Here is a 15,216-nt window from a genome sequence, read left to right as displayed (position 1 = left end):
TTTGCTCAACAAGTATTATTCAAAGTAGGATACAGTGGTTGGCACAAAAACTCTTACATTTTGGTAAGACATACATTAACTAGACAATTACACAAACGAATAATATAGCTGTGCTGAGTCCTATGAAGGAGGGCTCCATAAGGCCTACAAAAATATATATTGGGGGATTTGTTCTGGTTGGGAGAGTTGAGGACGGCTTCCTTGAGGAAGTAAAAAGTGAGTGGAGATTTGAGGCACAGTAAGAATTAACTAGGCAAAAGCAGTAGGGGAGAAGGAATAGTAAATGCAAAAGTCTGGCGCTGAGAAGGGATTTGGAACATTTGAAGAATTGAAAGCATGGAGAACAGGGTGCAGTGAGGCTGAAGAAGTAGATAGGGGTCAGAACCTGCAGGGCTTTGTAAGCCCTCATAAAGACTTTGGTCTTTATCCCATGAGCAGTGAGATGTCTTTGAAGTGCTGTAAGCAGGAAGAATGGAGGGAGAAAAGTATGAAAAAATCTTTTATTTTTAAAATACTGGTCTGTATGCTGTGGATAATAAATGGAGTTGAGCATAGGTGTAAGTGAGGGAAAGGACGTGGGCTTTAGTGGCAGTAGTGGCTGTAATGGCAAACCCAGAAGAGAGATGGGGTTAATGGTTGACAAAGGTTTTAAGTTTCCAAACCTACCCTCATTTCCTATTAAAGGTATTTGTTTATCCAAAAATTTTTTTGAAAGTTGACTTACCATGAAAGACACAGATTCAATAAAACTTAAGTTCTTTCAAGTTGAGAAATGAAGGATGATTTAAATAAAAAGGGATGTGAATGGAATTATACTAGATACCTAGGATAAAGGTAATGACCGAAATTGAATGTATAACTTAGCTCTGAGCTCCTGGAAGCCTAGGTAAAGTAGGAAATAGTAGGTCATGGGATGGATTAACAAAAAGAAGCACGCTAGTTAAGCATTATTTAGTCCTGTCCTTATTAAACATTTTAGTTCTGTCCTTATTAAACATTTCAGTACCCTATTATTGAGGTAGCATTAAACAATCTGGACAGGTCCAGGTTATTGAAACCCAAGACTACAGCTCTTGAGATCATGGCATTAATCCATTTTTCAGTCGTAGGTCACATTGGTATTTCAAAAAGTAAAAATTTCAGAAAAATACAGAGCTGAATTATATATATGCATTTTTTATTTGACTCCTTGCTATGAGGCAGTGTAGGAATATATAGACCAGGTAAGAAGCCCATAATGCAAACCATGGGCCCTATGAGTAAACTCTTAATATATTTCCTTGAGGACTTTCCCTTTGCCTTCACAGATATTTCTTTTCTTCTTTTCTTCTATTTCTACTGCTTCTCCAGTAGCCATTTTATTGTGTTCATACATACTTATTCATAGAAGGTACCTTTCTTGCCTTGCAAGATTCATAGTTAGGGACAAAAAATGCTATGCACAGAGGCAGCAGCCTTATTTCTCAGCTATTCACATTTGAACCACTAAAACATACTTTCAGAATAAAGAACCTCAAAAACAAAATCATTTCTAATTAATAAAGTAATCCAGAGTTCCCAGTGACTCTCCTGTGCATTCTCTGCTCTTGGGGCTTAATCTCTATGTATTCCCACCCTAACCCTGAACTTGGCCAGTGGCTTTAGCTATACTATCTATTCTCCTGGTAAAATGTTAGGCCCAAAGGCACAGAAGGGTCCCAGGACAGCCAGAGAGAGCAGAACAGTAAGGTACAGGAATTCAGTTAAGTCCAGATTTTTGGTACCCAAAACCTCAGCTCTTGAGATAGTGGTCTTAATCCATTTTTGATAGTAGATCACACTGGTGTAGACTCCAGGGAGACTTTCAGCACAGCCTATTCCCCAGTTTACCAGTCCTATCTGGATCCATACACCATTAATATGACATGACAAAGGTCCTCCAGAATCACCCTGAGGAAAGATAAAGGTCATGAGTGTAGTGAAAGAGGACCTTGAAGAAGAAAGTGGTCATAAGAGGTGAAGAGGTCCTTAGGATGGGACAGTGAGCTAGACTTCTTATTTGCATTAGGGGAAGATCATGGGAATTCTAGAATTACATAATTTGAAATGGGCAGAGACCTTAGCTAAATATATCAGTAGTTTCAAAATACTCATCTGTGATAAAAAATTAATGTGATGATTTTTTTTCCCTTAAAGGTAAATTTATTTGAGTTGAACGAAGTGTCCTTATTTTTCTATTCTTAGGTTCTTATTGACTTTTTTAAATGTTAAAATAATCCTGTTATGTAAAATAATAGTGACAGTAATTGATATGTCTTTCAATCTTGCTGTCTCTTTTTCTAACAATTTTATTGAGATATAATTCATATACTATACAATTCACCCATCTAAAGTGTACAATTCAGTGGTTTTTCTTATATTCATGTCGTTCAACCATCACCAAATTTTCATCACCTGTTGTAGAAGAAACCCTATACCCATTAACCATCACCATCATTTCCTCTTAGCCCTAGGCCAACTGGTAATCTGCTTTCTGCCTCAATGGATTTGCGTATTCTGGACATACTGTATATAAATGGAACCATATGACATACTATCTTTTGTGTCTGGCTTTCACTTAGCATACTCTTTTCAAGGTTCATCCTTGTAGCATATATCCATGCTCCATTTCTTTTTATGGCTGAATGTTATTCCATTACATAGATATACCACATTTTGCTTATCTAGTCATCAGTTGGTGGGCATTTGGATTATTTTCACTTTTTGGCTATTATGAATAATGCTGCTATGAATATTAATGCATAATTTTTTCTGTGGACATGTTTTTATTTCTCTTGGGTGTATACCTAGAGTGGAATTCCTGGGTAATATGGTAACTCTCTCTATACCCTTTGAAGAATTGCTAGATAATAATTCCAAAGCAACTGTACCATTTTTCATTTCCAGTAGGTATATGAAGGTTTCAATTTATCCACATCCTCATCAACCCTAGTTATTATCTCCTTTGATAATAGCCATCCTGGTGGGTGTGAAATCATGTTCCATTGTTGTTTGATTTGCAAATAACGAATATACAGATAGGACATCATGGCAGAGTTAGAGAAAAGTTTGTGTGTGTGTGAGAGAGAGAAGAGAGTGAAGGAAGAAGGGGGAGGGAGAGAATGAAAGGGAGAGAGAAGGAAAGGAAATAAAACCAAGTGGTCATTCTAGGACTAAAAAATAAAATATGTGATAGAAAACTTTCATTTGGTGAACTTAGCACTACAATGTAGATGGCAGGAGAGAGGCAAGGATCTTAAATATTGATTAATCTATAAGTATCCAATTTGAAGAGCAGACAGGTAAAAATAAAACATTATTAGAGACTGTGTGAAAATATCAAAAAGTGTGACCTACATTTTCCGTTTCAACCCGAAGAGGAAGAGAGAGGAAGCAGAATATTTGAAGAAGTCATGAATGAAAAACTTCTCAAGTTTTGATGAAAGAGGAACAGATTTTAAAAACAAAAAAAATCAGTGAATCCTAAATAGGAGAAATACGAAGAAAATCACACCTAGCACATTGCATTCAAATTTTTTTAATAAATTTATTTATTCATGAGAGAGAGAGAGAGAGACAGAGAGAGAAAGAGGCAGAGACACAGGCAGAGGGAGAAGCAGGCTCCGTGTAGGGAGCCCGATGTGGGACTTGATCCCGGGTCTCCAGGATCACGCCCTGGGCCGAAGGCAGGCACTAAACTGCTGAACCACCCAGGGATCCAAAATTTTTTCTTTTTAAAGATTTATTCATTTATTTTAGAGAGAGAGAGAGAGAAAAGGGGGGTGAGGTGGGGCAGAGGGAGAGGAAGAATCCCAAGCTGACTCCCCACCGAGCACAGAGCCTGTCCCATCACCCTGAGATCATGACCTGAGCTGAAACCAAGAGTCAGAGCTCAACTTACTGAGCTACCAGGTGCCCCATCACATTCAAACTTCTGATAATCAATTATGAAAGTCGTTACATTGAAAATAACTGGAGTAAAACAACATATAATCAGTGAAGGAAGACAAAATGATGAATGATTTTTCACTGGACGGTTATGATCAGCAGACAGTGGAATGACATCTTGTACGTATAGAGTGAAATGTTCTTACTTGAAAAAATAAAGTTGGAAATTCTGTGTTAACCTCTTAATATATTTATAAAAATATAGAAGTCTGTGGAAAACCCAGTAACCAATGGTTAGCATTTCTCTAGATCAAAAGTTGAAGAGCTTTAAGTCATCAGCAATTCAGCATGACGCAAGAATTATTGTCAGAACTTTTGTCTCCTGATTCCTGATCTACTACTATTGTTTATATACAAGAAAACCCGAATCTAAATTAAAGTTTCACATTAAAAAACAAACCAAACAAACTCAAGGGCAAACCCTAACCTTGCAGCTGTCCTTCTTATTGAGTATATCACCAGCACATATCTCGTCGTCTTGGATGACTGACTCTAATTCTGGCAGTGCGGGACCAATTGGGTTGTAGAGTTTTTCACAGGCCTGGTGGTTAAAGATGGGTATTTCTGCTTCCTGGAGGATGGAGGGGTAATCACTATCTGTAAAGAAAGACAAGAATGAAAAGAAAAGCTTTCTGGAAAGTTGCAAGGACAGCATTCAGTCATGATTTGCAGAAATCTCTGGGAATCCAAAAGCAGAAGGCAGAATACCGTCACTTTCAAATCGTATTTGCTAATGCAAGTTTTTTTTTTTGTTTATTTTGGTACAGTTAGTCTAATACAATGGATAATTCAGAATTTTTTCTATTTGTTTTAAGGTATTTCTAATGTGCCAGTGTGGGTATTCTAATGTTCTAAATAGAAATTCTGATACAGTTTGATTCAGTAAAGATGTATTTGAAGTACTCTAAAACTTCTTCCTTTCCTATTTTTCTGCTTCCAGATCATTTCTTGTCTTGCCTTTATTCCTCCGGGGAAAGAGTTGATGCAACACTTTAAAAACAGATTTTCTTTTCTTTCCTTTTTTTTAGATTTTTTAAAAATTTATTTATTCATGAGAGAGAGAGAGAGAGAAAGAGGCAGAGACAGGCAAAGGGAGAAGTAGGCTCCTCTCAGGGACCCCGATGTGGGACTCGATCCTGGGTCCCCAGGGTCACGTCCTGGGCTGAAGGCGGTGCTAAACCGCTGAGCCACCCGGGCTGCCCTAAAAACAGATTTTCAAAAACACTAGATTCTTCCAGACTTTAGATCAGATTTGTTAACCTTTGCTTTCAGAGAAGTAATTATGTGTTCAAGTTGTTAGTGTCTGTTCTTGTCTAGACTCTAGGCAGGATATGAGTGAATAAAATAAACATAAGTGTGAAAAAAGACATTTTATTTAGATAGAATTGATAGGTTATAGCTTATAGATAGCTTATAGGTAATATCAATAGGTTGGGGTTTATTTAAAAATATTTGCCATAGTAATCGTATGCCTAGGATGCAAATGTTCTGGGGTGCTACAAAGAGGATGATGGATAATACCCCTTTGTCTACCCATTCTCACCTTCACTTTCCTTAACAGTTCCCCATCCAGTCACCCAGCAAGAGGCTGGAATTTTCAACTGCTTTGTGATACTGGGCAGGCAGATGGGCAGGATGAAGGAAGTAAAGGTGACTCTAGAGACCAGTTTCAGCAAGGCAATGTCTGCAGATGTGTGTTGAATTTGGGGATGGGTGATAATTTTGAACACACGATGATTCACACTTTGACTTGATTGGTCATTCTTAATCGATCCCAGCCGTACAGTATATAAAAAAGGAATCCAGCTCCTAAGGGGAATAGGAAGGGGAGAAAAAAAAGTGGAATGTGTTTAGGTGCTACAGCTGGGTGAGAACAAGCTGCCTATGTGTAGCACTGAATCTCTAAGCAAGAAAGGATGGCAACAGACCTAGAATTAACCAAGCCACTTCCAACTGGGGCTAGGGTTGGTTTGTTACTCTTTCTCCTTTCCTCTCTCCCTAACCACTCTTTCTTTTGTCTCCTGTCTTTGTAGTCTCCTCTTACATGCTTATGGCCAGAGTTTTGTTTCTCCCATTTGCTTGGGGATTCTGTTATATCCCCTTTTTTCTTGATTCCATGTTTTCTTGTTTTCCTTTATTTTAGTGAAGCCCATTCTCTTATGGCTTCCCGAGAAAATGCGCATGAGGAGTATTATTTTTGCTGCTTTGTATATTTGAAAGGGTCTTGCTTCTATCCCACACTTGATCAATAATTGCACGTGGGAATAATAGAATAATTTTCTCCCAGTATTTTGGAGTTCTCACTGTTTTCTTTGAGCTTACAGCATTGTTATTGAAAAGTCCTGCTGTTTTGATTTCTATATATATTGGTTACCTGTGGTTGCATAAGAAGTTACCACAAAGCTTAGAGGCTTAAAAAAACAAACATTTATCTCACAGTTTTTCTGTCAGGTATCAGGCGTGACCTTAATTGGGTGCCTCTGATTCATCTCTCACGAAGCTACAATTAAGTTGGGCTGCAGTGACTTCAAGATTTGACTCCGGGGGGCAGCCGGGTGGCTCAGCGGTTTAGCGCCGCCTTCGGCCCAGGGCGTGATCCTGGAGACCCGGGGTCGAGTCCCACATCGGGCTCCCTGCATGGAGCCCGCCTCTCTCTCTCTCTCTCTCTCTCATGAATAAATAAATACAATCTTTAAAAAAATAAATAAATAAATACAATAATAAATATGAATAAATGAATAAATAAATACAATCTTTAAAAAAAAAAAAAGATTTGACTCCGGGAGGGTGTTTCCAAACCTTCCCTAGCTGTTGGCTGGAGACATTAGTTTCACATGGGCTTCTCTTTAGGACTACCCACCACATGGCACGTTGCTTGTCTGACAGCAGTAGCTCTGAGAGAGAGCTTAGATTGTGTTTCTGATCCAGAAAAGCTTAAGATCAAATTCCCTGGCTGATGTTTAGCAAATCATTTGGCACAAAGTTTCTAATATAGCGCCTATCTCTGTCATTTCTTTTTCTACCTCTGTGTCCTGTCCTAGTCCAAGGGGGTGTAGGGTTTTTTTCTGCCTACCTCTCTTACCACTTTTCTTTTTAAAAATATTTTATTTACTCATTTATTCTAGAGAGAGAGAGAGAGAGCATGGAGGGAGAGAAAGAGCAGAGGGAGAGAAAGAATTTCAGGCAGACTCTATTCTGAGCATGGAGGCCAAGGCAGGCCTCAGTCTCATGATCATGACCTGAGTAGTATAAATCAAGAGTCAGATGCTTAACTGATTTAGCCACCCCAGGCGCCCTGACCCTCCTTACCACTTTCATTTTTCTGTTGGTTCATTCCTGAAATCATTCAAGTATTTACTGAGAACCTATCTGTGTGCTAGTCACCAGCTAGGACTCACCCTTTTAAGCAGTGTGCTGCTGTCAGTATCCACCTGTCACTGATGAGAGACCCTCCACAGACCTGGGTCTGGCCAAAGTGCAGGCTGACTTGCCAAGGCCAGCGCCCTGCAACAGCATCCTGGCCACCTACCACACGGCCTGAGTATACAGGTCGTCCACACACTAGAGAAAGAAGAGAGAGGGGCATGTATAACTCTTGGTGTCCTGTTCCTCTGGTCCTTATCTTCTCATCATTCTCAAATTCCCATTCATTCCTAGGAACCGAGTCCTCTCCATCCTCCATCCTCCCTCCTATCCCAGTTCCAAATCCATCGGTCCAGGTAGAAACCACTAACCTGATTGCAGATGTTTGTTTCTGGGAGAAGAGCTTGGGCAAGACCCTAAGACAGACACCATATCATTACTATACAATAATGCATCTTATGTCTAGATTCACTGAATAGAGAGGCTTTCCACATATTTAAATTTCTCAGATTTATATTACAGGCCAAATTTTTATAAATGTCTACCAGTTAGTGGGAATCTTGAAAATTACATACTTACCTGCCTTCTTTAGCAGCATACATGGAATGTAATTTAACTTTCACTTAAAGATTCAGTATTGTCATCAGGAATATCAAGTATATTAGGTTGTAAACACAGTGATGCCTTCAGGTACTTTTGAGGTTTATGAGCTGTTTTCTTTATCTGAATTGGCATTTTGCAGTATTTGTATCTTTTTTGCTACTTGTTATCCTTTTGCTGCTCTCAGCCTACCCTGCTTTTAAATCATTGTGGGTCAGAAAAGTAAATGAACAAGCTTATACCTGAAATCACTCTACAGTATTTATACTTTCAGTTCCCTTAGCTTGAAACACTCTTTTCCTAGATCTTTGTAGCTAAGTCACTTACCTCCTTTTGGGCTTTGCTCAGATGACTCCTTAGTGAAACTTCCTTGACTACTTTATTTAAAATTACAATACATCTCCGGCTCCTTTCCTCTCATAACATTTAGGACTTTCTAACCTGCTTTAAAAATCTATATATTTAATAAGTGCAGTGATTATAAGCCCCCCCGAGGGCAGGTTTTTTTTTGTTGTTTACTGTTTCACATACAGTATCCCCATACAGGACTTCCCCAGGACACATTATTCATAAGTAATGTCCCATAGGTGAAGTGTTACATTATTCTATATGATAACTTCTTCAGCCAAAAACCTCTGCCTCTTCCCTTCCCCTACCCTCCTACCCCAGAGGCTCACCCAGTAGAAGAGACAGTAGGAAGGCACTGCCTGCAGGGCCCATGTCTTGGTCCTCAGAATCAGTATTTCTTGTTTCCTGAACTCAGGCTTCTAAGGAGAGGCCGGCTGGGGAGCAGTCAGAGAAGGGCGACAGGACCAGCTTCTCCTCCTGGATGGATTCCTCTGGTTCACCCCCTCCTCTCCTTTGGTTTTTCACCACAGGGCCAGGCACTGAAGGGGCCAGACTTCAGAAATGCAGTGGCAGGACCCAGGGGGAGGAGCTGGAGCCTGAGGCTCCCCCTACTGTTCAGGGAAAACAGGATGTCTGGGGTTCCTGCTTGGGGATTAGAGGATGGGAGGGGGGATTATGCAGTAGCTGTCTGCGCAGGGCAGGTTAGAGGGGATTGGAAAGAACAGGGCCCTTTCTCTAGCAAGGAAGTAGAAGATGAACAGGATTCTTCAAAAGCAAGAAATGGAAAAGAGGAAATTAACCTAGTAACTGGCTAATTTTTCCTGATTTTTTTGTTTTCATCTTTGTTAATAGTGTTAGCCATAGGATATAGGGCAAGTCAGATTTTCTGGGAAATAGATAAAGAAATTTGTGTGCCAGAAGTTTATTGGAGAGTAGTCTCAGCATCAATGCTTTGGTAGGGGGTTGGGGGTGGAAGCAGGATTGGGCAGAGGGAGAGTTGAACTGAATTCATTTGCATACGGGCCACAGCCAATCCCACAAGCTGCTCTGGAGCTGAGGTGGCTCTTCAGAGTTCTCCTAAATGGAGACAGGAAGGCTGGGCCTTTGGACTTCTGCATGATTAGGTGTAGGCTGCCCGCAAGGAATGGGCATTATCTTGGGTGAAGTGACTGTTGACAAATCTTGGGATCGGACTTAGCTGTGAACTAACAGCAGCCAACATTCCTGGTTGTAAGTAGAATGAATACTTCAGTCCTGAAAGGGAAGATCTTGGGTGCCACAGCACAGCATCTTCTACAGAATTCTCTGTGCCCTTTATGTTTTTGGTACCAGTTGTTTGTAGGGTACTAGGTCTGTGGACATAGAATTCACTGAACTGTTAAAGCATGTTACTACTCTCTTACAGCTCAAACTACTGGGAGCTTTGAAAGAAACACACGAATAATTAAATAATAGAAGACCAGAAAATATTGCTATTATTAGGTTTACTCAGTTACCAACAAGACTAGCTTAAGCAAAGAGGGGATCACTTTCAAGATAAAGTTATGGACTGAAATGTGTATCCCCCAGAATTCATACATTAAAATCCTAACCCCTTCTACTTCAGATTACGACCATTGGAGATAGTGTCTTTAAAGAAGTAATTAAGGTAAAATGAGGTCATTAGGGGTGGGCCTTAATCCAATATGATTGACGTCCTTTTACAAAGGGGAAATTTGGACACAGATATGTACAAAGGGGGAATATGGCTATCTGCAAGCCAAGGAAGCTTGGAATGTCATTTAGGGGGATCCAACCATGCTGACACCTGATTTCAGACTTCTCACCTCTAGAACCGTGAGAAAGTAAATTTGTTTTTTAAGCCACCCAGTCTGTGGTACTTTTTATGGCAGCCCTAGCAAACAAATGCAGATATCTGTGGAACGATAAGGAGAACAGAGTAACAAGGACATCTGGAGCTATCATAGGACAGACCTGGAAACCAGAGCAGGAAAGGAGCTCTGGATTCACGATAACTCAAGAACTCATTGGGAGAGTTTAGGATCTTTACCTTGGTCCTCTGCCATTAGTATGGCTCAACCATAGTCCATGCCTCTTCTTTCTATCCACTATAAACTGCCCAAGGTTTTCCTTATTTTCAGTTCAAATTCCCAAGGATTTGAACAGATTAGCTTGTCAACCAGGGCATAGTTCCATGGGTATGGATTTATTGTCTTTGGTGTAAGAGCCCTTATTATGCATGTAGGAAGATGAGGATGCAGAAATGCCAGCTAAGCAGAAGAGACTGTTGTCATGGGGCACATGCCAGATTCACTATATCTCAGGGTATTCCGATTAATTTGTGGTGTTCACAGGAAACTTTACTATTTAGTCAGCTCATTTAAGTATAGCTTTTAAAAAGATCTCAGCTTGAGGTTTGCCTTCAAGTCATGATTGGAATAAAGGTAGTCATTTTGCAAAGACACCAAAGCTCTGGACAGATCTTTTTGTTGATTTATCAAAGGAACAACAATTTAACCAGATACTCTTTTTCCTTTGAGAGTCTTGTGGTTGTCCTAGATTTTTGGACTTTTATATCCCTGGATAAATCTGAAGTCGCTGGTTAACTCTTTAAAATTAGTTGGATTGCTTATAGATCTCTTCTTTTTCCTTTTGTTTAACTGTTTCATAAAAAATATGTATTTTGGTTCTAATGTAGTTAGAAGTAAGCTAACAAAGACACCAGCTCCTTCCTCTGAAAATTAGAAGTAAAAGGGAAGTATTAAAAGGGAAATATTGCTTTTCCTGTCCAAGAGTTAAAGGTTGGGGTTTGGTGGGGAGGGCGGGGGCGGGAGCTTAGTTGATGAGAGGGAAGAATTCCAGTTAATAAATGTGCTTGGACTGATGGATTTTGAAAAACACCACTCGCAGCCCCTCATGAGATAATTGATGGGGATGGTTCAGGGGATGGTTACCAGTAGTCAAAAGTTTTAGATGAGAGGTTGATAGAGTGCTCAGGTTGTTACCATCCGAGCCCTCTGATCAATCTTAGCATCATGAAAAGTAGAAAAAGGCAGACCTGTGTCTCTTGATGTGACAAAGTACGTAGCGATATCCAGTGAAGTATTTGTATAAAAAAAGTGAAACCCGAGTCTCTAAAGCTACTTCCACTTACATCACATACAGAGGATAAATAATAATTTTGATTATAATACAACTTTATAGTCAAGTACGGGATGTGGGACATTTTATAAAACAACTGATGTGGGTTCTGTAATAAGCTAATGGTATGAGAGTAAAAAGGAATGGAAGTTCTTCTAGGTGAAAAGAAACTTAAGAGGCGTAAGTATGTGTGGCCCTTGTTTGGTTTGTAACCAACTCTAAAACCACATTTTGATTCAAAGACATTTGATAATGAACTGGGTATTAGATGGTATCAAGGAGTTACTACTAGTCTTGATAGGTGTGATAAAGGCATTGAGTTATTTAAGAAAATTTCCTCTTTTTCATTTTTTCTCTGTGTTGCTGTTATTTTTTTTAAAAAAATTCAGATATAATTGAAATGCACTCTTAGTTTCAGGTGTACAACAAACTGATGTGACATTTTTATACATCGCAGAACAGTCACTACAGTTAGTCTGGTTACTATCTGCTAACTTACAAAGTTAACACAATTATTATTGACTGCATTCCTTGCTCTATGTGTTACATCTCTGTCATTTATTTTTGTGTCTGGAAGTTTGTACTTCTTAATCTTTTTCACTCATTTTGCTCCCTCCTCACCCAAACCCTTCTTCTGATTGCCACCAATCAGTTTTTTGTATCTTTGAGTGTAGATTTAGTTTTGTTTAACTTGTATGTTTATATTTTGTTTTTTAATTTATTTTTTTAAACATTTTTTTTTAAATATTTTATTTATTTATGACAGATACAGAGAGAGAGAGAGAGGCAGAGACACAGGCAGAGGGAGAAGCAGGCTCCATGCACCGGGAGCCCGATGTGGGATTCGATCCCGGGTCTCCAGGATCACGCCCTGGGGCGAAGGCAGGCGCCAAACCGCTGCGCCACCCAGGGATCCCTAATTTATTTTTTTAAAAAAAGATTTTATTTATTTGAGAGCGAGCATGAGCAGGGGAAGGGGCAGAGGCAGAGGGAAAAGCAGACTCCCCACTGATCAGGGAGCCCGATGTGGGGCTCGATGCCAGGACTCCAGAATCATGAGTTGAGCCAAAGGCAGACATTTAACTGACTGAGCCACCCAGGTGTCCCTGTGAAATTATGTGGTATTTGTCTTTGAATTATCAGTTAGGATAATACCTTCAGGGTTTATCCTTTTTGTCATAAATGGCAGGATTTCATTCCTTTTATGGCTGCATAGATAGGTAGATACGTAGGTAGGTAGGTAAATACAAACGTACATACCACATCTGCTTTATCTGCTTATCCATTGCTGAACACTTAGGCTGTTTCCATATCTTGGCTGCTGTAAATAATGTTGCTGTGAACATAGGGGTGTCTATGTCTTTTCAAATTAATGTTTTTGTTTTCTTCAAGCTACTCAGTAGCAGAATTGCTGAATCATATGGTAGCTGTATTTCTAATTTTTTGAGGGACCTCCATGCTGTCTTCCATAGTAACTACACCGGTTTACATTCCCACCAACGGTACCCAAGAGTTCCCTTTTCACGTCTGCACCAACAATTGTTATATTTTCTCTTTTTGATACTAGTTATTCTAGATAGCTCATTGTGGTTGTGATTTGCATTTCCATGATCATGAGTGATGTTGAGCATCTCTTCATGTGCTGTTGGCTGTCTGTATGTCTTCTTTGGAAAAATGTTCAGGTCTTCTGCCAATTTTTAAATTGGATTGTTTGGGGTTTTGTTGTTGTTACTGCCGAGTTGCCTCTGTCCTTTACATATTTTGGATATTGACCCTTTATCAGATACATGATTTGTAAATATCTCCTCCTATTTAGTAGGTTGCTTTTTTGTTTTGCTGATGGTTTTCCCTTACTATGGAGAAGCATTTTACTTTGATGTAGTCTTACTTGTTTTTGTTTCCCTTGCCTTTGAAGTTAGATCCAAAAAAAAAATATTGCTAAAACTGTTGTCAAGGAGCCTACTGTCTATGTTTTCTTCTAGGAGTTTTATGATTTCAGGTCTTACCTGAAGTATCTAATCCATTTCGAGTTAATTTTTTTGCATATGGTATAAGATAATGGTTCACTTTTATTCTTTTGCATGTAGTTGTCCAGTTTGCCTAGTGCTGTGTATTGAAGAGACTGTTCTTTCCTCTTTGTACATTTGTGCCTCCTTTGTAAATGACCATATATACATGGGTTTATTTCTGGGCTTTCTATTCTGTTCGATTGATCTGTGTCTTTTTATACCAATAGCATTTATTTTGATTACCTTAGCTTTATAGAATAGTTTAAAATCAGAGAGTGTGATACCTCTGGCTTTGGTCTTCTTTCTCGAGATTGTTTTGGTTATTTGGGGATGTTTTGTGGTTACATACCCATTTTAGAATTATTCTATTTTTGCAAAAGATACCATTGGAATTTTTTTTAAGATAGATTTATTTATTTATTTATTTATTTACTTACTTACTTACTTACTTATTTATGATAGACACACACAGAGAGAGAGGCAGAGACACAGGAGGAGGGAGAAGCAGGCTCCATGGTGAGAGCCCGACGCGGGACTTGATCCCGGGACTCCAGGATCGCACCCTGGGCCAAAGGCAGGCGCCAAACCGCTGAGCCACCCAGGGATCCCCGCCATTGGAATTTTTGATAGAGATTGCATTGAATCTGTAGATTGCTTTGAGTTGTATGAACATTTTAGTAACATCAAGTCTTTCAATCCATGAACACAGACTATCTTTTCATTTGTTTGTGAAATGAAACTTTATTTCATCAATGTCTTAGAGTTTTTCAGTTTCTAGGTCTTTCACTTACTAGGTTAAATTTATTCCTAGATATTATACTTTCTGATGGGATTGTAAATGGGATTATTTTCTTGATTTCTATTTAGGATAGTTTGTTATTAGTGTATAAGAACACAACAAATTTTTGTATGTTAATTTTCTATCCTCCAATTTTACTATATTTATTTTAGCAGGTTTTTGGTTGAGTTTTTAGGGCTTTCTATATATAGTATCACAATCACATCATCTGCAAATAGTGGCAGTTTTACTTCTTTACTAATTTGGATGCCTTTTCTTTCATTTTTTAAAATTTTTTGGTCTGCTGTGGCTTGGACTTCAATACTATGTTGAATGAAAGTAATGAGAGTGGACAATTTTTCCCTTTAGGTCTATTAATAATTTGCTTTATGTATTTTCGTGCTCCTGTATTGATTACATATATATTTTTAAATGTTATATTTTCTAACTGGATTTCATTATGAAGTGCTCTTTTTTGTCTTGTTACAGTCTTTGTTTTAAAGTTTATTTGGGGGCAGCCCGGGTGGCTCAGCGGTTTAGCGCCGCCTTCAGCCTAGGGTGTGATCCTGCATGAGTCCCACGTCAGGCACCCTGCATGGAGTCTGCTTCTCCCTCTGCCTGTGTCTCTGCCTCTCTCTCTCTCTCTCTCTCTCTCTCTCTGTCTCTCATGAATAAATAAATTCAAAAAATCTTAAAAAAAAAATTAAAAAAATAAAGTTTGTCTGAAATGAGTATAGCTTACCAGTTTCCTCTTAGATTCCATTGCATTGAATATCTTTTCATCCCTTTACTTTCAGTCTGTGTGTGTCCTAACTTTTGAAGTGAGTCACTTGTAGGCAGTATATGAATGAGTCTTTTTTTTTTTTTTTTAAGCATTCAGCTCCCGGCACATGACTGGCTCAGTGGTTGAGTGTCTGCCTTTGGCTTGGGGTTGTGATCCTGGGGTCCTGGGATTGGGATTGAGCCCTGCATCAGGCTCCCTCTGGGGAGCCTGCTCTCTCCTTCTGCCTA

The 15,216-nt window shown here is 39.2% G+C and overlaps 2 protein-coding genes across 14 annotated transcripts in view; one reads left to right on the top strand and one right to left on the bottom strand.

Annotated features, from left to right (window-relative positions):
• Positions 1-15,216, top strand: part of SH3D19 (SH3 domain containing 19) — a 180,053-nt gene that overhangs the window by 30,675 nt on the left and 134,162 nt on the right. The gene's annotated exons all lie outside the window — the stretch shown is intronic.
• Positions 1,157-9,083, bottom strand: PRSS48 (serine protease 48). The gene is given in 7 exon segments (XM_049094212.1): positions 1,157-1,663; positions 1,666-1,929; positions 4,394-4,563; positions 5,510-5,775; positions 7,365-7,527; positions 7,701-7,745; positions 8,607-9,083. Coding segments are annotated over 7 exon segments (1,083 nt in total). The 5' UTR covers positions 8,650-9,083; the 3' UTR covers positions 1,157-1,531.

This window comes from Canis lupus, chromosome 15, assembly GCF_003254725.2.
Source record: "Canis lupus dingo isolate Sandy chromosome 15, ASM325472v2, whole genome shotgun sequence".
Lineage (NCBI taxonomy): Eukaryota > Metazoa > Chordata > Mammalia > Carnivora > Canidae > Canis > Canis lupus.
The sequence above is the reverse complement of the archived record's forward strand: the minus strand, read 5'-3'. Positions and strand labels throughout refer to the sequence as shown.